The following is a 22,365-nucleotide window of genomic DNA, read 5'->3' on the forward strand; positions in this document are numbered from 1 at the left end:
TCATAGTATGCTGGACATTTCCCCTCAATGATTTTTTAAAAACTTTTATTTATTTTAAGTGTGTTTTTCCAGGACCCACCAGCTCCAGGTCAAGTGGTTGTTTCAATCTAGTTGTGGAGGGCGCAGCTCACAGTGGCCCATGTGGGGATCGAACCGGCAACCCTGTTGTTAAGAGCACTGCACTTTAACCAACTGAGCTAATCAGTTGCCCCCTAAATGATTTTTTTTAATGTTACCATTTGTAGTCACATATTTCTGAATTGGGGTTTTCAATATCATGGTTAAGTTAGAGAAGAGAAACAGATGCTGAATGTTTTACTGTGACTCAGTTCTCATCAACTGAGCCCAATTTACTGAAATTTATACACCCAGTGCAATTTCTACATCTGGCCCATTAATCATTAAGACAGGTAGAAAACTGGTGAACATTTTAACTTAAAATGTATTCATATTGAAAATAAACATTTTGTAGTGTAGGATGCAAACCTATATTAAAATGAAACACTAGATTTCAAGCAATTTTGAACTTTAGACTAGGACCCTCAAAATACTTAAGGAATGCATGTTGCCACAATGCTTTCAGCTATTTCTTTTTCCTTTTCTTTCAACAGATACAATTGCCAGTCCCATATGGTCTTTAAAGATAGCAACTTTTCATCTCTTCCTAGAGGCCCTGAGCATTTCCTTATTTTAAAAAAAAAATGCACATAAAACCTACATCTGGTTAATTTTCTGAATATAAATAAATCGTCTCTCTCTCTCCACCCCCCCAAGGACCTATCATGTTAGTTGTACTAATGTATTCTTTGCCCATATCATCTAAGAGTATTTCTATATGTGCCTGACTACCCATTTGTATTCATTTCTAACAGTTAAATACCATGTTTCCTGAAAATAAGACCTAACTGGAAAATAAGCCCTAGCATGATATTTCAGGATGACATCCCCTGAACATAAGCCCTAATGCATCTTTTGGAGCAAAAAGTAATATAAGGTCTTATACTATATCATGTTAGATAAGACCCGGTCTTATATTACAGTAAAATAAGACCAGGTCTTTCAAAAGACGCATTAGAGCTGATTGTCCGGCTAGGTCTTATTTTCAGGGAAACATAGTGTATATAATTACAATTAGAAACCTTAGAAAATTTTATAAGTCCCACGTGCCATCTACCAGAACAAGGGGGAAAGCTTTGAATCTGTGTTCTTTCCAACAGTTAATCAATTAGGAATGGATAAAAACCTTGGTCAAGGAGATCAGGTATTGGCAGTGGGAAGGAAAAATAGGTGTTTACAATGGTGGAAGGAGATGTGGAGGGAAATGATAAGATTAGGACAGTTTTTCCAAACAGTAAGTCTCACTTCACTAGTGGATTGTGAAGTCAATTTATTGGGTACCAACCTGCAAATAGAAAGTATCAGAGTGCATGATATATAATAACAGTAAAAAAAAATCTGAAAAGTCACTATATTAGGATATGCGTGATGAACCGTGTTTCCCCGAAAATAAGACCCAACCATAAAATAAGCCCTAGCATAATTTTTCAGGATGCCATCCCCTGAACATAAGCCCTAATGCATCTATTGGAGCAAAAATTAATATACATAATTACGTAATTAATACATAATACATTATACGTAATACATAATTAATACGGTCTTATTTTCGGGGAAACACTTGTAAAGGACTTCCTATGTGCCAGAAACTACAGATTATATTTAGTACTTAAAGTCATCTTGTTAAATAGATTCTCTTCTCATTTTAAAGATGAGGACAATTAGGCTCAGAATAAGTTCTTCACTAAGACCAAGTGGTTAATGAATACCTGAGTTGAGATTTTCTCTTATACCATCTGCTTATACCACAGTCTTAGGCAGGCTATCTATGGAACGCTTAGGAGAAAAACGAGTGACAAGGAACTGGTAAAACTGAGAAATTATTTCAAGAATTTGACTTACAGAGGATCCTGCCCATCAGCTTCTTTAGCTTCATGCCTGTTGGATGTCTTTCTCTAAAACAGAGGAGCTACTGCTGGTAGCATAGGAAGCCACTGAGCAAAGGGGCAAATAAATAGGTCACTTCTAGCATACTAACTCTGGTCAACGAAGTGTCAGCCAGCAACACTGTGTTGACAAGAATTCTGAGGCTGGTTCAGTGGGAATGAGTACTGTGATGATCAGTGACATCTAATGATAAATCAGAGGAGTGGCATGTACAGAAGGGGCCAAAAAGAAGGTATACACATCTTAAGAAAAGAAAAAAACTGTATTAAAATTCTAATACTCAATATATACCGATATACAAGTCACATGTATATATATTTTTTTGGCACCCCGGTATTTGCTACCCTCAGAGAAGTAGAGTCAGATCTACCACTTACGGCTTGTGAACACTGGTCTTAGTTTTTTCATTTCTAAAATGGCAATAGCAGTGTCTATTTCATAGGATTATTGAAGACTAAGTAACGAATTAATATTGATAAGTATCTAGAGGACCTAGTACACAGTAAGTAATCAATAAATGGCAGAAGTTACTGTTGTCATTATTATTAAGTCAGGATAGTATCTGTTCCCACTGCACTTAACCTGTAAAATCTTCCCTCATAGAAATACAAAGTGGTTAATTTCTATATTGAGAGAAATTAACACTAAGCAACTTCCCAAGTGTTAAGCATTGTATCAGACACAGATAGAAAGTAGATTAAACAACTTTATGGGGATTAATTTGGATCCTGCCCGAATTCTATGGGAAAACTAATTGTCTCAATTTGAAACCACTAATTTACAATCTTTTGGAGCCTAACTATAATAAACTAGAAATTGCCTATCTTTAATAAACAAATTCAAAAACGAAAAAGTGTAAGACGGCAAAACATGAGGGTTGCCTAGTTATCGATGAAAATATATGTAAGTAGATTACTCATAATAAACCCTTTTACATAATTGAGGAAAGTAGGGTAATCTACTGTATTATCTTCTTTCCCTCACTCTTCTAAATGTTTTCATTGGGACCCCAGACTCCTGCTCCACAGATCTTCCCCACTTTCCTAACTGCATGCCCAGTCTCCTCTGAGATGCTCATTCTCTCATACCTCACTTATATCAGCGTCAAGGTAAGGTTGGTTTCCTCCTTGCTTCTCAAAATTATTTCTAAGCATTCCTCTTTGCCCTTTTGTGAAATCCCCTGCTCCTGAGATTCATTCTTTCTTCTCATAACTCTCAGCTATGTGATTCAGCACATTCTGCTTCATTAAACAAAAGAATTTTGCACACCTGTTTCATGGTCTTCCTCTTCTACATTATTCCCATACATCTCCCAATTCAACATCATCTGGACTTCTGGTACCTCTCTATATCCTCTCTTACTTACCAATCCCTTTCTGTATTAACTTTCCTATGTAGATTGTATTTCCCGATCCACATCTTGTCTATTCTTTATGTTTTTATTTCTTGTCCTTTTGTGACACATGCCTAGCAAACCCCTAATATCTACCTTCTTATGCTTCTAGTTAGGTTACTAAACATTTACTATTAGACTGAAATCATAAAACTGTGAAAAAAGGTTCCACTATCAATTCATGCAGGAACACACAAAATACACAAAATAAAGCTCATCTACAACCATAAGAAATAAAAATTCTTGGCAAGTAATCCAATGGGCGCTTACACAAAAAGTAGGAAAATTAAACAAACAAATAAATACCAGAGTAAAAAGAATGCAGCACTGTTTCTGGCTGGGAAGGCTATATGTATATATATACGTGTATATATATAGCATGGTGTTAGTATTTCCTAAATCAATTTACAGACTTGTGTAGTTACAGGTCAGCATTGATCAAAATATCTGTGAAATTTCAAAGCAATAATAAAATACATATGGAAATATGGAAGGATAAGAAAAAAGTAAAGACTTCTTACCAAAGAATGAATTGGAAAGGGAAAAAAAAAAATGATGGAAGAAGAGATAGACCTTATTAAACTCTAAAAGACAATATAAAGAATTAATTATAAAATGGAATGATACTGGGTTAAAAATAGTAAATTAACTAATGAAAGAGGAGATTCTGGAGACAGCAAAACATTTTTTAAAAGTTTAATATAAAACCAAGTGAAATATCATGTGGGAGAGAAAAAAAAGCATTATTTAATAAATAACACTGAATAAATTAAGTACTAATACCATGATAAATTCTTTAAATTTTTTAAACTACCAAGATCCATATATTTATTATAGATAGAAAGATGACAATTTTCCAGCTATTGAAGGAATAGGACAAAGCTGGTGAGTTCAACTACATAACAATTTTAAATATCAGAATAACAAAAAATAAGTAGAATTAAGATTAAAAAGCAACAATCTGGGGCAAATATGTAATAAAGATATAGCTCACAAAATACGAAAAAATTTAAAACAAACATTTTGAGAAAACACTCATAATCCCTTATGGTTATAAAAATGCAAGACAAAATATCTCACAATTCTCAAGTAAGCAAAAATACCTTAAAATGGTCAAATCTGATACTGATAGGACTCTGAAGGAAGTTTTATACTGTTGGTGACACCCCAGATTATTATACCTCTCTCAGCTGGGTTATTAACTGGGCAAAAAGTAATTTGTTGTAGAATTGATCACATTGTTTGACTTGTATATGCCATTTCAGAGTATATAAGCGAAGGAAATGACTTAAAAAAAAACTGTACGGGGGTGGCTGGTTAGCTCAGCTGGTTAGAGCACGGGTGCTCTTAACAACCAGGTTGCTGGTTCAATCCCCACATGGGCCACTGTGAGCTGTGCCCTCCACCACTAGACTGAAACAACTATTTGACTTGGAGCTGATGGGTCCTAGAAAAACACACTTACAAATAAAAGTCTAAAAAAAAAACTGTACATAATTATCTACATTACCATCTTAGAGAATAATTAATGACAGAAACAAAACATCCATTACTAGCAGAGTTTATTGAGCATTTTATTACCATGCCAGAAGATTGTGCCAAGTGCTTTAAATACATTACCTCATTTAATTCTTCAATTGTATGAGGCAATAATTATTATCTTTATTTTATAGATGAGAAATCTAAAATACTCAGACTTAAGCAACTTGCCCAAAGTATACAACTGCATATTTAGGTGACAGGGTTAGGGTCTGTGCTGAAGCCATAGACTCTTATCCATACTCTTCACCACAGAATACAGACTCTGTTCTAATAAAAAAAACTTGGGGAAAAATACCTAAAGATTGAAAAAGATTAAACAAAACATAGTGTAAAACCTGAAGCAACTCTACACAATTATTAAAAGTAGCCTATAATGGGACTACACAGATACAGGAAAGGTTTTTATGAACCAATGTCAGTCATAAGGAAAACAATGTGATGCTCAGAATCTTGTTACAGTCCTCAAAAGTGATGGAATTCATGTATTTTATTCATTTGTGGTTCAACAGAAACGAATGCATTACAAACCTTCTGCATACAGTCGTTCTGCGAGGAAAACTGCATCTCGGTAAGCATAGTGGTTTAGTGCTTGCCATATAGCAGCCTGAAAGAGGAGGAAAAGAACATAAATATACATATAGAGTTGACGGTAACTCCTAGCACAGAGCCTTGCATATGATCCTTAAATCAACACCCCTAATTTAAGTAATAAAACCTCAATGCCCACAGTGCAAACTCCAAAGTGTGTTAGATAAGGCTCTTCACATATCTGAACTTACTCACTGGACTCTCCATGGACTTTTGGGCCTCTGTGCCTTTGTAACTTCCTTTTCCTTCACTGGGAAATGTGGGTTCCCTTACCTACCTCCCCTTATAAATTGCTCACCCTAAAGACCCAGCTTAAATAACATCTACTTCATAGAGCTTTTCAGGCTGATCTCTAGGATTTTTTGGGGGGGTACAGGGGGAACATGGAAACATACCTCTTCTAGTATGAGCACTCATATTAGTTATTCATTGCTCTAAACTTACAGCAGTGGTTTTCAACCATTTTTCATGACACATATGAGAGAGATGTTCAAAGGCATGTTACCTACAAAAACTTCCCCGTCGCATACCCTCAATGCCACCCTGTTCTCACCCACTCACGGAAGCATACTGAAATACAAATGAGTAAAGCTATCACAGGTATAACCTTTAATCTACTTGAACATATTTTTTCTTTTTTAGAATTATGAAACATTGAGTACTCGCATGTATCAGATAGAACATTTTAAATAATAACGAACAAAAGCACTTTGACCCACGTACTCCCTATCCAGCTCAAGAAATAAAAGATTACCAACATCTCTGAAGCCCATTATGCGCTCTTCATCTGTCACATAACCTCTCTCTGACTTAATGAGGAAACCACTACCCTGAATTTTGTTAATCTTTCTTTTGGTTTTCTTCACAATTTTTACACATTTGTATCTATCATCTTTAAGCAATGTCACATTTAGTTTTCTCTGTCTTGAATTTTAAATAAATACAATCATATTACATGTATTGTCCGATGATTTACTTTTATAACCCAATATTATGTTCTGAAAATTCATCCTCAGTGTCCTGTGCAGCTGGAGTTCATTCATTTTGATGCCTGAATAAATATTTCCACTGTGTAAATATACCAAAACGTATTTTATCAATTTTACAGCATATGAACATTTGGGTTATTTCTAGTTGTTTGATTGTTTTTGTTTTTCAGTTATAATAATGCTGCAATGAAAACTCTTGTATTCATCTCTTGGGGTACATGTGTAAGAATCTCTCTAAATTAGAATATATACTTAAGAATAAAATTACTGGATTGTTGAGTATACACATGTACATCTTTACTGGGTAATGTTAAATTATTTTCTGAAACTGCTGGTTTATGTGTCATACATTTCTGTTAGGTGATTTGTCTTCTTACTGTTTTACCCAGAATTTTTAGGAGCACTAAACCACAGGAGTTTCTTTTAACCCACTTGGGTTTCTTTTAACTTTTAGTCTGTCATAAGATATGAAAGTCTCCAATTAACTTTTTTGAAAATAAATCATTCATAAGCTGACATATTTTTAGTAACTATTTTTGAGATATTTCACAACTGATCATGATATAACAATTTTTTTTATTTTTAGCATGTACACTAGCTCACAAGTAAGATCTGATTACCTAATGAAGATCATTAGCTAACATTATAACAATAAATCTGGATTACATTATAAGTGATTAATACACCTTGGATATAGTAAAGCTCAAGTATTTAAACGAACAAGCAAATGTTTAATAACATTGCTATGAGTATTAATTATAATTTTTAAAATTAGAAGTCCTAACAGTACTTGATGACTTAGCCCTGGAGTATATTTTTCTATTTCCTCAACAAATAAATGGTAAAGTAACTTCATTTGGGGTCTGTAGAGCCTCTTGTTTACTTAACCTTATTATCTATATAGTATTATATACTATCTCAGAGATGTCTTATCTGACCATTCCCATCCAGATACAACGGATAGGAAGAAAGAGAGAATTTAAACTTAACTTTTGAGTAAACTATACCAACACTGCCAGCATTTTTTCCTCCAATGTTAGTGTTCTTAATCCAGTCATTGCCTGCTACTTCAAATACTAGCATCTTCTGGGAGCTTTCTAGAAGTGTGGAATCTCAGACCCATCCCAGACCTACAACCGTGTTTCCCCGAAAATAAGACCTAGCCAGACCATCAGTTCTAATGCATCTTTTTGAGCAAAAATTAATATAAGGTCCAGTATTATATAGTATAGTATAGTATAGTATAGTATAGTATAGTATAGTATAGTATAGTATAGTATAGATCCGGTCTTATAGTAATATAAGACCAGGTCTTATATTAATTTTTGCTCCAAAAGACGCTTTAGAGCTGATTGTCCGGCTAGGTCTTATTTTGGGGGAAACACGGTAAATCAGAATGCATTTAAACAAGATCCCCAGGTGATTTTTATGCATGTTAAAGTTTGAAAAGGACTGACCTAGAAGACTTACTCTAATTAAAAACGTCCCTATTCAGCAGAATCCCCAAAGTCAAAGAGGTTGTCTCATTTAATGTTAATTCAGGTGCCATGAATAAAATAATTTCGAATCCTTCAGGTCATGTCCCTTTGCTTTAAAGGAAAGACTTGAATTACTCAAGTTCCATGGCCTTAGGCCTTCATGTTCCTTCTCAGCCCTAACCCACTTCTTATTCCTATTAAAACATCCTAGATATTAATGGAAATGAATCATAATACCATCACCTTTCATAAACCACCCAAATTAATTGGGCTACAAAGAAATTTCCCTTTGGTAAGAAATGTAATAGCAACTACCATTTCACTCGCCCCCAATATTTTCAGTAGTTGGCATATTCCGTAAAATGATTCCAATATATGTGCATAAAACTTATCTGCTCTAAATAAGAGAAATCCTGGAATTTTCAGATGTTTATAGAATCCATACAAAAGATAATTTGTTCCCGGGGCTGGCCTGGTAGCTCAGGCGGTTGGAGCTCCATGTGCCTAACTCCGAAGGCTCCAGTTCGATTCCCTCATGGGACAGTGGGCTCTCAACCACAAGGTTGCTGGTTCAATTCCTCGAGTCCCGCAAGGGATGGTGGGCAGCGCCCCCTGCAAGGGATGGTGGGCAGCGCCCCCTGCAACTAAGATTGAACATGGCACCTTGAGCTGAGCTGCAGCTAAGCTCCCGGATGGCTCAGTTGGTTGGAGCGCGTCCTCTCAACCAAAAGCTTGCCGGTTCGACTCCCCATGGGCTGCACCCCCTGCAACTAGCAAGGGCAACTGGACCTGGAGCTGAGTTGCGCCCTCCACAACTAAGATTGAAAGGACAACAACTTGACTTGGGAAAAAAAAAAAAAAGAAAAAGGCCTAGCAGCACACATTGTTTCCCAATAAAGTCCTGTTCCCTTCCCCAATAAAATCTTTAAAAAAAAGAAAACAAAAGATAATTTGTTCCCAAAAGACTGATTTATCCCAACTCATTATTTTCAGAAGAGAATGGGGTTCATACAATTGTAATTTTGCCACAGTTCAGTTTTCTGCCAGCTGGCATATCGTTTCTGAAATACCTCCACATAAATTAATCCCACAATTCCTCTCAATCTCATAGAAAAGAATACTGAGAATACCAATATATCGTATCACATTAAAAAAAGACTCAGTAATTGGAGGGTACTCTCTACTGGGGAATAAAGACAGGAAGAGAAAATAAAAGGTCACTAAATACCAATAGGACCTGTTAAGAAGTACTGTTAGATCACTATATGATTCTTCCCTAATTAGAGCCATCTAAACGAAAAAGGTACCCAAAACAGGCTATGCTGAAACAGCCAGAACCCTCAATAAAATGTTCCCATCTCTGCTGCTCCTAACTCTTCCGTGTACCATTGGCCAAGGATCTAAGGCCCCTAGTCCTTACTGCTCCTTGGTTTTACCTCTGATGACATCTGCCTGTGATGGATATCAACATTATACTTAGCTATTTAGAGTAAAAGGGTATACTATCATTTGTGTGAGGAAATGTTTTTACTGATTCCAGGGTGACTTACCATGAATGATAAAGCAATTGGAGGGGGCGGGGGGGACATGGGGTCTTTTTAACTTTTCTGAACTGGGGGGCTCTAGTACTCATTCATTCAAGAAGTATTTACTGAGTACCTACTATGTGCCAGGCACTTTCTAGAGTGGGAGTACAGTAATTAATAGTTTCCGTTCCCATGGGGTACCTTTCAGTGTCACTCCTGACGAGATCAGTGGCTATCAACTCTTGCTTGATAGTGCTCTACTTCAAAGCCACTGACTCAATCACAGTCCCTGGCAGTTGGGATTGAGTTTAGGTATCCTTATTTTTAAACCTTTTTACTGGTAAGCATTCAGGGTTCAGAACAATTCTTCTCCATTTCTAGGTAAGTACTTAGTTCTCCCTCCTTTTTTTTTTAAGATTTTATTGGGGAAGGGGTACAGGACTTTATTGGGGAACAGTGTGTACTTCCAGCACTTTTTTCCAAGTCAAGTTGTTGTCTTTTCAATCTTAGTTGCAGGGGGAGCTGCCCACCATCCCTTGCAGGACTTGAGGAATCAAACTGGCAACTTTATGGTTGAGAGCCCACGCTCCAGCCATCTGAGCCATCCGGGAGGCAGCGCAGCTCAAGGTGCTGTGTTCAATCTTAGTTGCAGGGGGAGGAGCCCACCATCCCTTGCGGGACTCCAGTAGTTGAACCGGCAACCTTGTGGTTGAGAGCCCACTGGCCCATGTGGGAATCGAACCGGCAGCCTTCGAGTTAGGAGCATGGAGCTCCAACCACCTGAGCTACCAGTCCGGCCCCTTTTCCTTTTATAGCACACTCTTGAAAAACTTATGAAAGCTATGAGGCTCCCCAGAAAAAAGCACATGCACCTATACACAGAAAACCTGTATATAGTGCTGGGGTTTGCAGATATCTTGGTTTATTAAGAATCACTGGTCTAGCTGATGGGAGACAGTATTAGAGCCTGATACATAACAGGTGATAGATATATTTGTGGAGTTGAAATTAGATATAGTAGCCCCCCTTTATCCTTGGGGGATATATTCTAAGACTCCCAATGGATGCCTGAAACAGTGAATAGTACCTATACATACTATGCTTTTAGTATACATACTATGCTTTTAGTATACATACTATGCTTTTAGTATACATACTATGCTTTTTCCTATATATACATACCTACCATAAAGTTTAATTTATAAATTAGACACAATAAGAGATTAACAATAACTAATAATAAAATAGAACAATTGTAACAATATACTGTAACAAAAATTATGTGACTGTGGTCTCCCTCTCTCAAAAGATCTCATTTGTACTGTATTCACCTTTTCACTCTTTAAAAGAAGCACTTTACAGCTTCTCTTTGGCATATCCAAATCACCAGCATCACTGCTCTTGTGCTGTGGGGCCATTATTAAGTAAAATAATGGTTGCTTGAACACAAGCACTGTGATAACACAATAGTCAATCTCATAATGAGAAGCCTACAAAGTGACTAAGGAGCAGGTAGTTTAAACAGCGTGAATACTAAACAAAGGGATGAGTCACATCCTAGGTGGGATGAAGCAGGATGGTGCTAGATTTCATTACACTACTCAGAATAGTGTGCAAATCAAAACTTATGAATTGTTTATTTCTGGAATTTTCCATTTAACATTTTCAAAACGTGGATAAGGGGGAACTACTATACTTTTAGCTGCTGCCATCATCATCATCATGTCTTCCTCTCTGATCAAAACTTTCTAACAATTCCTCTTGGACAGCCTCACAAAATTTATAAAATAAACATCTACAGAATAAAATACAAACTCCTTAGTAAACTATTCAAATCCCATCTGGCTTTTACTCTTCCTTTGACAGCTCTGTTTTCACATCTCACTAAAGCTGCCTATGGTCTAGAACTAGAAAAAGCCTCTATAGGTCCCTAAACATCCACTGTATTTTAATACTTCAAGGTTTTTGCTAACATTGTTGCCTGTGTTTGGGCTGTACTTTGTCTTTACCTTCTATCTCCTGAAATTTTAGTCATCCTTTCCTCAAAATTCAGCCTACATGTTCCTCTATCTTTCATGAAGCCTTCACTGATCTATCCCATACGATATTAATAACTCCATCCTATGGGACTCTAGACAGTTTTGTTTATGCTTTAAAAAAATAATCAGACTGTTTACTAAATTTGGTTATATTACTTGGTTAACTACATAGGTTGCAACTTCTTGAAGACAAAAATCAGATTCTATTTTTCTCCATAACTCCCTGGTTATCCTACTTTACTAGCTATTTCCCTAGTTATCCTGGATAACTGCCCTTAAACATAATGAATGTTCAACAAATGTTTGTTGAATATTTATTTTGGAATTCTGAATGCATTTTCCACTTTCCACTGACCTACAAACTTTTAGAAACCCAATCTGGAGATAAAACACAAGTTAAGACATTCCTACTACAATTGATTTTACATGAATCAGATGGAACATTAATGTTGACAATATAAATACAAAACAACATCTAGTTGTTTCTTTCTTGACACAATAAACAAAGTATTAAAAAGCAAAAATCTGATAAGGAGATATAGGTCAGTCTGACAGAAGGGTTAGAATAGATCAGGTTTGGGGGCAATAAAATCTCTTAATGGTGTGATCTACAAATACCTGGAAGACACCTAGATTTTCCTAGTTAATAGCAGCTTAGATCACACGGTCGACTTTCCTCTAGACTTTCCTCCGTACTATTCAGATCGTTTGCCTTATCTCAATATACTCAATATACCTACCACTTTTGAAACAATCAGTCATCCATTCAGTAAACATTTACTGAGCATCTACTTTGTTTGCTATGTGATCCCGATCTCAGTAAAAAACTTAACCAACTTGAGAAAATCAAGTTCTTCAGCTGTACAAAGCCTTAACATTTTGGATTTTCAGATCTCTACTAACAATAAGAAACTGTGAGTAAGCTAGGCATTCATTATTCCATAGGCACCTATTTGGTCACTGTCATTGCAGTCTCTGTGCTTTTTTTTATTTTTCAATCAAACAATTGGGAAGCTGAACCTCAGAACAAAAACATGTGGTGTTGGAAAGGGGTAAATTTAAGTGCAGGTTTTAAATATACTACAGAATCACTGCTGTCTAACCTACATCTCCTTTATATTACAACACAGCAAAAGAGATAGATAAAAGGTAATGTGATAATCTATGAGTGTTCTCTTCAGAAAATTTCAACATTGGGACTACATAGTAACTTGAACAAAAAAAAAAAAACAACAAAAAAACCCCCAAAAATCTCCTGATAGGCTAAAGGGTATTCAAACCTAATTTGACTCAACAACTATTTCTTAAATGCTTAATATGATCTCCACACCCCAATCCAGGTCAGATAAAGGGGATCTCTCTGACACTAATCAAGATGACCATGGCACTTCTCTGAGCTAAGAACTGATGTGGCCTTCTGGTGACCTACCAGACCATATATGACCTACAGTTCTGGAACCACGCATAGAGGTAGCTTTCAAAATGATATTTAAATTAGACAACTAAAGTAATAATGAAAGAGAGAAACTCAATAAACATTTCCTTTTTAAGGCAGACCATTTTTTTCCTAGACTGCTTTAATAATAGAGTCTTATTTGGCCTTTCTGAATTCTTTTTCACCGATGATCCATTCTCTCTGTGAGCTTCTCCCAAATCAGATCTGATATCACCCCTCTGCTAAAATCCTCAGGGGCTTCCCATTGTCCTTAACAATAAAAACCAAAGGCACCAAACCAGGCAGTGTGGTATAGTCCATGCTTACCTCTCCAATTCATCTTGTATCATGCTTTCCATTCTAGCACAACAACCTTCTTTCAGCTCCTCAAACCTGCCATGTTACCCTCCTGTCACAATGCACTTTACCTGTCAGGCTCCTCCTTTCCTCCAAACCATGCAGATTCTAGTCATTTTTTGGACTTCTTTCTCAGGAAAGGCTTTTTTGGGACCCCTACATGAGGTCAGGCATCCTTATTATACACTCTAATAGCACCAAGTACCTTTCCTTTGTTACACTTCTCACTGTTGTAATTTATATTTATGTAGGATAGTACTGCATAATGTCTTCCTCACTATAACATAAACACTAGAAAGGTAGGGACATCTGTTTTTGCTCACTATTATAATCCCAGCACCTACTGGGTACTTTTTAAGCAGTAATGTATGTAGAATGAATACACAAACGATCCTTGACTCTGGCAGTCCTCCAATTACTAGCATCTTCAGTTACTCTTAGCCTTAAGTCTCTCTGCATTCTTGTATATTCCATACATACTTAAGGATCTCTGGAAATCTCTATTAGAGGAAACTTTGTGGCACATAGAAGAATTATTTTGTATTGCAAATAATCACCACCTAATTACTCCTTTATAAAACATGGGGATTTCTTAAGAACTTGTTTAATTTTGTTGTAAATGAAAAAACATGGTGAGTAGAGAGAATATACTCAGGATTTGATGTTGGAGATCTTTGTTCAAAGTTGTGTGCCAGTACTTTCAGCAGTGTGACTTTGGGGGTGATTATTTAACTTTTTTCAGCCTCAATTTCCTCATCTGAAAATTGCAGCTCTATTTCTTGGATTTGTGTGAATTAAACGAAATGATACATATGTAGTGCTCCTAGTATACTGACTGGCACACATTAGGCACTTAAAACCATTTTCTTAAGTGCCTGGTTGCTCGGGCGGTTAGAGCTCCGTGCTCCTAACTCCGAAGGGTTGCCAGTTCGATTCCTCGAGTCCCGCAAGGGATGGTGGGCAGTGCCCCAAGCAACTAAGATTGAACACAGCACCTTGAGCTGAGCTGCCGCTGAGCTCCCGGATGGCTCAGTTGGTTGGAGTGCAGGCTCTTCAACCACAAGGTTGCCGGTTCGACTCCCGAAAGGGATGGTGGGCTGCGCCCCTTGCAACTAGAAAACGGCAACTGGACCTGGAGCTGAGCTGTGCCCTCCACAACTAAGACTGAAAGGACAACAACTGGAAGCTGAACGGCACTCTCCACAACTAAGATTGAAAGAACAACTTGACTTGGAAAAAAGTCCTGGAAGTACACACTGTTCCCCAATAAAGTCCTGTTCCCCTCCCCCAATAAAAATCTTAAAAAAAACACATTTTCTTTCCCATCTCTTAATATAAATAATTTATATATATTATATAATTTACAGTTTCCATCATATAGCATCTCCCAGCATATCTGCCACAATTATTTATTCTGTGACGCTTAAGTCACAAAAGATGCAATGATTCACCAGCTACCTTAGTACTACTGATCACCAGGAAAATTTGACACATATATACTACAGCCATAAAGTCCTAGAACTTTGAATTCTTTCCTTTTTAAAATCAAAGAAATGAAAGAGAAAAATAAAAGCAGTATATTCAAGAGTTCTATCCATTTCTGATTTAAAGTCAAGCTTTGTTCAGAACAACAATCCTTTATCACCAATTCTTGAGAGGGTCATAAAGGCAAAGTGAATTCAGCAAACTCAAGTTCCCATAAATCCCAGTAGTAAAACTTGCCACTTAAGAGAACACCACATATAGCTTCCATCAGTACCGTATTTCCCCGAAAATAAGACCTAGCTGGACAATCAGCTCTAATGTGTCTTTTGGAGCAAAAATTAATATAAGAGCCAGTCTTATATATAAGACCTGGGCTTATATAAGACCTGGTATTGTATTTGTATTTATATTGCATTATTTTATACCCGGGACCGAGTCTTATATTAATTTTTGCTCCAAAAGACGCATTAGAGCTGATGGTCCAGCTAAGTCTTTTTTTGGGAAACACAGTACTCAGCTCAAGCACCTCTGCATTCCTGAGTAATGGTGTCTCTTTTGGGGAACGCAGTGGGGAATGAACCATTCTCTAAGGCACTGCAAATTGATAGCTGATGATGAGAAGGGCTAAGATTAGCCCCCTAGTTATTCATCCAATTCTGTCCAAGTACTTGTGTGGATCTGCCCCTAAAAGAGTATTATTCCGTACAGCACCTCAAGAGCTCTACAAATTAAAGCCACATAGATGAAATGCTGTTAAGAGTCAGGAAGCCAAAGAGAGCAACACCTCCCACCCAAAAAAAGTTTACAAGAGAAATCCTACTGATTAAATTAATGCATTAGTCCTAGATTGCATTAATTCAAAAGATAAATCAACAGCATAAAAATTAAATGGCAAAGTTCCTTGCTTGCTCTTCTTAAATACAAAATACTATTTAAAATACAAACAACTTCTATAAGTTGTATAACTAATTCAGACTTAAATGTGATGACATAATTTTGTTTTGTTCTTGTCAAAAAAGAAAATAACTGCTTTTTTAGACCATAAAAAATTGATAATAAAAGCCTCAGACAATATAAGAAAAAAAACCACTCTGCAATTTTACTATTATACATTACAATCTAATTTCTACAACTCTAGTTTAGATCTACATCAGCGGTTTTTAATCTGGGCAATTTTGCCCCCTAAGGGACATTTAGCAACGTGGGGGGGGGGGCAATTTTGGTTGTGAGGGGGCATCTCGTGGGTAGAGGCCAGCGATGCTGCAAAACACTCTACAATACACCAGACAGTGTCCCCCACAATAAATTACTGTTTCCCCGAAAATAAGACCTCGCAGGACAATCAACTCTAATGCGTCTGTGGAGCAAAAATTAATATAAGACCCAGTTTTATTTTACTATATATATTTATATTACATAAGACTGGGTCTTATATTAATTTTTGCTCCACAAGACGCATTACAGCTGATTGTCCAGCTACGTCTTATTTTCGGGGAAACAGGGTAGCTTGCCCAAAGCATCAATAGCGCCAAGATAGAGAAACCTTGGTGTATATTACCATGTAACTGGATTTTTCTACTCGTCTGCATGTCTCCGCAGCTCTTGTCTCATCCCTCCTTCCCAACAGCACTAGATCAATCTTCCCAAAGTAGTGCTTTCATTACATAATTCTTCACTTCAAAAACCTACAATGGCTATTTATTACAATACATTAAATCTAAACTCCTCAGCCTGGATGTTAAGTCCCTTGTAACCTGATTCTCCCTGGCTAGCAGAACCTTATCTCTTGCTGCTGTCAATTCCATTCTTGCCAAAGCTGTAATATTTCACTCTTCTGTTCCTGCACATCACTCCCAACTTTGGGCTTTTGCTCCTGCTGTTCCATGCCAGAAATGGTTTTCCTCTTCTCTCCCAATTCAAAGACTTCCCATCTTCTAAAGCTTTAAGTTCTACTCCTTCAAGAAACCTTTCCTATTTTTCCAGTCTGCAAGGATCTCTTTTCTGAATTCCTTTGTTATCTGTGCAACCAAATACATAATGACTTACAACATTATCCAATCGTTCCTGTTAAGCATTCTTACCTTCCCAACAAGACTAGACCCCTCAAAAATTAGAGGTTATACCGTCACATTTCTATTGGCTGGTGTCACAAATGTCTCCAACTCAATTTGGACAAGACAGAATTCTTAATTGTCCGCCTTCAAACGTATCTCCTCCTCAAAAGATTTTCCATTTATTAAATGGCACCACCAAAATGAAATCCAGGCAGCCGTCATTAACCTCCCCCCATCCAATCAGTTTTCCTGTCTCATTGGTTCTAAATCCAAAACATCTCTTGAATTTATCTACCTCTTTCCTACTCCATTGTTACCATTTTAGTGTACATTACCTTTATCCTAAGACTTTTTCACTCTTGCCTCCCTCCTCCAAATACATTTCTCATACAGTAGCCAGAGAGATCTTAACATTCACAACCCTCTGCTAAAAATCCTTCAACGATTCCCCAATATCCTTGAAATGAAAATGGCCTTCCATTATTATGCAACTCCAGCCACACTGGACTTCTTTCAGTTCTTCCAACTCCACGTTCTGCTGTCTTAGAGACTCTGCTCATGCTGTTTTCTCTTAAATGCTCTTCAAATTACTATTTCTTTTGCAATCTTCAGATCTCAGAATCTGCATAACATTCAATATTATTTGCTCAAAAAGGTCTTTCTTGACTTCCTTTTAAGAGGTTTTAAAATGTCTTTTATATTCTTTTTGTGCTTGGTACACAGCAGACGCATAACCTTCTTTCCTATTTGATTTTTGTCATTGAGGCTGCTTAACTTTTTGCTGTTTTGCAGTACCTCCTTCGGTGGTCCAGTTACAAACCTGACACCTGAACCTGCGTCAGGATCCTCCTATTAGGTCTCTCTCCTCACACCCTATTTATAATATCCTGATCACAGTCTGTATATTAATTTGTGATTACTTGGTTAATGTTTTCTCTCTTAACAGACCATAAGCCCAGAAAGGGCTACATCAGGACACGAATCCATAAAGGAATTAAATTATTATGTACTTGCAATGACTTCTTCCTCCACCCTCACTCCCCAAAGTTTATTCTTTCAGTTCAGGTACTATGTAGCACTGTCTTCAAGATACTATATTGTACCTAAATATATGGTGATCTTCTACTTTCCGAAAGAAAAATTCATAAACAAATGTGTTTCAGTTAACATGAATATATACATTTTTGAATGACGATCAAACACTCCAACGCCTATTGATTAATCAATAGTTACACACATATATTTTAAAAATCACAAAACATATTTAGAAATTTCATTTTTTTCTATTCTCAATGAATAGAACAATTTTACTGAAACTGTTCACATATATCTTTGACAGCAATGAAGCCTTTTTTTGTCACCTAACACCATTTTTCTGACCACCTTCAATTTTAAGTTATTTGAAATAGGGTACTCTTTGAATCCATGTTAGATTGTTGTCCCTGTACATCTTATCCCAAGCCAAAAGTATACCTTCACTATCTAATGATCTCTAAAACGATATGAGGTGTATGGTACCCACTTACTATACTGCTTAGTAAGGTGATTTTCACAAGGCTTGTTTACAACTTCATCTAACATTTCTAACTGTGAAGCCCTACTCCCAGGAATAATTGATAAATCTATTAAAATGTGTTTGCTTTTTTAGATCAATTTAATCAGGTGACTTTTATAAACATCCAAATTAGCACTGATTGAACTCATTTATGTGAGTTTCTTTCCCAAACAGTCATATTAAAAATAATTAACAGAACTCTGTCTCATAATAGGAGAGATCTGAGGGGAACCAAAGTTTTGCCAACCCAAAATATGCCTTCTGGCATATTGATTTTAAGCTGGTTATTAAGAAACAAAAGACTCAGAACCTTTGACTCTCCCCCCTTACCTGTCTAAAGGAATTCAGATCGAAAAAGAAGGGGAGCATCACCTTCTTTTAGCCTCAATATAAACTAAATGTGGAAGAAAGTGAGAAGCCTAGCAAAGCCTGTTTGTTGAGCTTACTTCTGTGACCCATTGTTTCTGGGTAGCCCAGCAAGAATTTGTTTACCACATGTTTGCTCTTTCTTGTCTACCTGTGAATTGCCTACTTTCCTTTGAAATCCCAGACCCCTGCTCCACTTCACCTTTGACTAAAATGGCACATAAACCTCAATTGTCCAATGTGTCTTCATGTCTCATTCTTATAACACTCCATCATGCACATCTGTAATAAAATTTGGACATTTTCTACTGTTAACCTGTCTCGTGTTAATCTGATAATTAGCCCAGCTAGAAAACAGAAGGTGGGGCGAAAGCTGGTTTTTTTGCACCCCCACAGACAAGTAACACTTTTACTATGAGAAATAATATGGAGGAGCTTATATTTAGGCTTACATGGTATATCATACTGACTATCCTACATTAAAATTTTAAAGAAAAAAAGCAGAAAACAGTTGCTCATCTTTTCTCTCAACTTTTTCCTATGCCCAGTAATACCTTGAGTTATGCCAAGAAAGGAAACAACTTTCCAACTTACTCCATTCCTATACAAATACATCCAATCACTCGCCATAGTTAAAAAAAAGTATCTTATTTATCTGTCCTATTTTTATTTTCCTCCTAATTCTTTCCATTTTCAGCACTATCCCTGATCAGTTGATCTTTATCACTGTAGCCAAAGTTGCTTGTTCCTCTCAAGTGGCTCCAGATCCCTTCCTGAATGGTATCTTACTTGTATACTATAAGTCACAACCAAAATTCTCACCTAGCCATATCCTAAAGCTTCTTACCACCATCCCTGAATATAATGAGCAAAGGTAGTGTGAAAAAACCCCAAGCAAACCAAATCTGACTTTTAAGCCTTAAAAACACCTAAGTGTATTACTGCCAAGAGTAGTTTAAGGAAAAAAAAAAAAGGAAACCTGAGGGATACTATGTAGGCATAGGCTATATATTTCTTTTCTTCTCCATGTTTTTATACGAGTTGAAATGATCATTAAATAGTGGTTATAAACTAGCAATACAACTAGTTTATCATTTTAGAAGCCTTTTGGGGTAAGAGAAGGCAAATGTATCAATTACTAAGGCAAAATTACAAGAATATGAGACAAATTAAACAACTGAGTGATCTACTTATCCATTTAAGGTACAGATAGTAACTTCTAATTTCATGTTAGGCCTCAAAAAAAAAAAAAATCTTAAAAGGGACGCTTTACTAGTAAGAGGAATCTGGATGTTAACAAATAGCTTTGGAAGCACTGGTACAACTTACAAACAGGTGAATTTCCTAAGCTAGAATCCCACATTATATGAATTCAACCAATAATAGCTGCTATATGTAAAGGGCTAGAGAAGAAGCCAACTAGAAGAAAATTGGCATTTCATCTGGTGAAGAAGAATTAAGGAAACAGGAAGCAGTAATGTCTTAAAAAATCTACTATTTGCTATCACAGGCCTATTAAGGGTAATATGAATTAACTTCTCAATGCTCCTTGCTTTATAACTTCAAAATAAAGAAAGTCCCATGACTCAATGACAATAGTTGATAGAGGTCAACTTTTTAAATCAAGTCAAAGATCAAAGGGTGCATTGAAAGTCTCCCGGACCTGGTCCCTCACCAAGGGACAAAAGACTCGGTTTCTTCAGATGGCAGGGGGGAAATGACTTGGCACTGCGTCGCACACTTACAATCCAGTAGGGTTTCTCCCATGCCAACAGAGCAGCGTGCGGCAAAGCATACCTTGGTGCGGAAAGGACATGAGATAGATGGAAAAACCACTCTTGGTCTTTCATTTCCTGGACGCCTTATAAACAAGAACTGAAACACTCTTGATCCCCATCAGAGGCTATGGGAAAACAACCCCCAGATTTGCCGTTTCCACCCCCACCCCCACCCCCACCCCTTGTATAGGTGCTTGCACCTTAGCACTAGGCCTTGGGAGTTCTCAGATGATTGTTCAGTGGGGAATTCACCGAACGAGAAAAGCAACGTGGGCTACTCAGTCTGTTACCGCAATAGAAATTGGTATTAAAAAGACCGATCCCTCCAACCTCGCACCTAAGACAAAACCCGACCCAAACCACCACCCCCCCTCCCGCTCACAAACTTGCCCCACCTTGAGGAAGACCGCGCAAGCTCTGATCAAACGTGCTTCCCAATCATCCTGGAGGTAACCGAGCACCTGGGGCGAGTTCCCCCCGCCCCCCGCCCCCCCTGCTCTCTCACCCCGGCCAGGACCAGGCCCCTAGACTGACAGCAGGGCTGGCCGGACGTCGGCTCGGAAAGGCAGGTATTATCGCCGAATGCCGCTCGCACTCGGGGCAGAAGTAACGTAGGCCCAGCGACAACACGGCTTAGGTTGTGGGCAAGGCCTCGGAACTGACGAGAAGACAGGCAGGACCCGGCACAAGGAGAGGCGGGAGAAGCAGCCGGGCCTAGGCCGCACCAGGCCGCGGAGTAGCCATACGCGGCTTCCCGACTGGGGCCGCGAGCCAAGCCTCAGAGAAGGGGGTTATCGTTACCTGGACGGGTTCCTGCAGCACCGTCATCCTTGAGGCTCAAACCCACTTTCTGTAGTGCCTCAGGCCCCCCCCCGTAGCGGCTCCGGCCCGGCCAGCCCCGGCTCATTTAAACTCACCAGCGACCGTTACCGGGGGATGGGGGCGGCCGAGCGATGGCCGAGCACTTCCGAGCGGGACACGGAAATACCCGAAGTGAAGAGATCCGCGCGGGAGCCAGACGGAAAAGCCCGAAGGAGGCCGGAAAAACCCGAGGCCAACCGGCGGAGGAGGAGACCGGTGCCGGAAATTGTCGAGGATTATCGGAGGCTACCGAGTCTGACCCAGAGCATAGGTTCCTCTTCTCGGCCCCGCCTCTACTCACGCACGCCACGCCCAATCGGCCACCCTCGGTTGGGCCACGCCCAATCAGCACCCAGCGGGCTGGGCGTGTCGTGCTGGAGCTGGAGGGGATCGTCACGTGGCCCGGCTGCCGTCTTGATTCGCCCCTCAGCTTTCTGGATTAATTCGTGTGCGGTCAATTAAGCAAAGGGTAAAACTCGGGAGTTTGACGCTGAGTTTAATTAATCATGAAGTATGTGCCTATTGAATTCAGGTCATTTCTCCATTCCAGAGGTACCTCTTCATAGCTCAGAGGGAAATAGGAAATTTCCACCCTTCCGAGTTTTAGTATGGCCCCTGTCCTCAAAGAGATTGCGGTCTACTTAAGGGAAAAAAGTGCTGCTACCTTGTGTGGTGCCCATTATAAATGATGTAAAAATTCAGAGAAGAGGGAAATTAATTGGGATTAAGATGAGGAACTTTTCACAGAAGGAAAACGGGACAAATTGGGCTTTGAAGAATGGTTTAGAATGAGAAGGGAAAAAAGGAGAATAAGTGAAGGAAAGCAGAAATGAGATCAGTCTGTGAAGAGGTAAGGCATTAACTGGAAATATTACGTGACCAGGTCATGGAAAATCTCAATTTTTTATTCTTGAT

At 38.1% G+C, this 22,365-nt stretch overlaps 1 protein-coding gene across 2 annotated transcripts in view; it reads right to left on the bottom strand.

The window, feature by feature from the left end:
* CDC27 (cell division cycle 27) overlaps window positions 1–21,562 on the bottom strand; it is a 60,934-nt gene extending 39,372 nt beyond the window's left edge. For both annotated transcript variants that reach the window (XM_081029916.1, XM_081029915.1), the window contains exons 1-2: window positions 21,391–21,562; window positions 5,468–5,543 (exon numbers count right to left, since the gene is read on the bottom strand). In XM_081029916.1, the coding sequence (XP_080886042.1) occupies window positions 5,468–5,543; window positions 21,391–21,417 (103 nt within the window). In that variant the 5' untranslated portion in view covers window positions 21,418–21,562. The remainder of the gene's footprint in view (window positions 1–5,467; window positions 5,544–21,390) is intronic.
* Between the last annotated feature and the right edge of the window lie 803 nt (window positions 21,563–22,365).

This window comes from Rhinolophus hipposideros (genome assembly GCF_964194185.1).
Source record: "Rhinolophus hipposideros genome assembly, chromosome: 20".
NCBI classification, from domain to species: Eukaryota; Metazoa; Chordata; class Mammalia; order Chiroptera; family Rhinolophidae; genus Rhinolophus; species Rhinolophus hipposideros.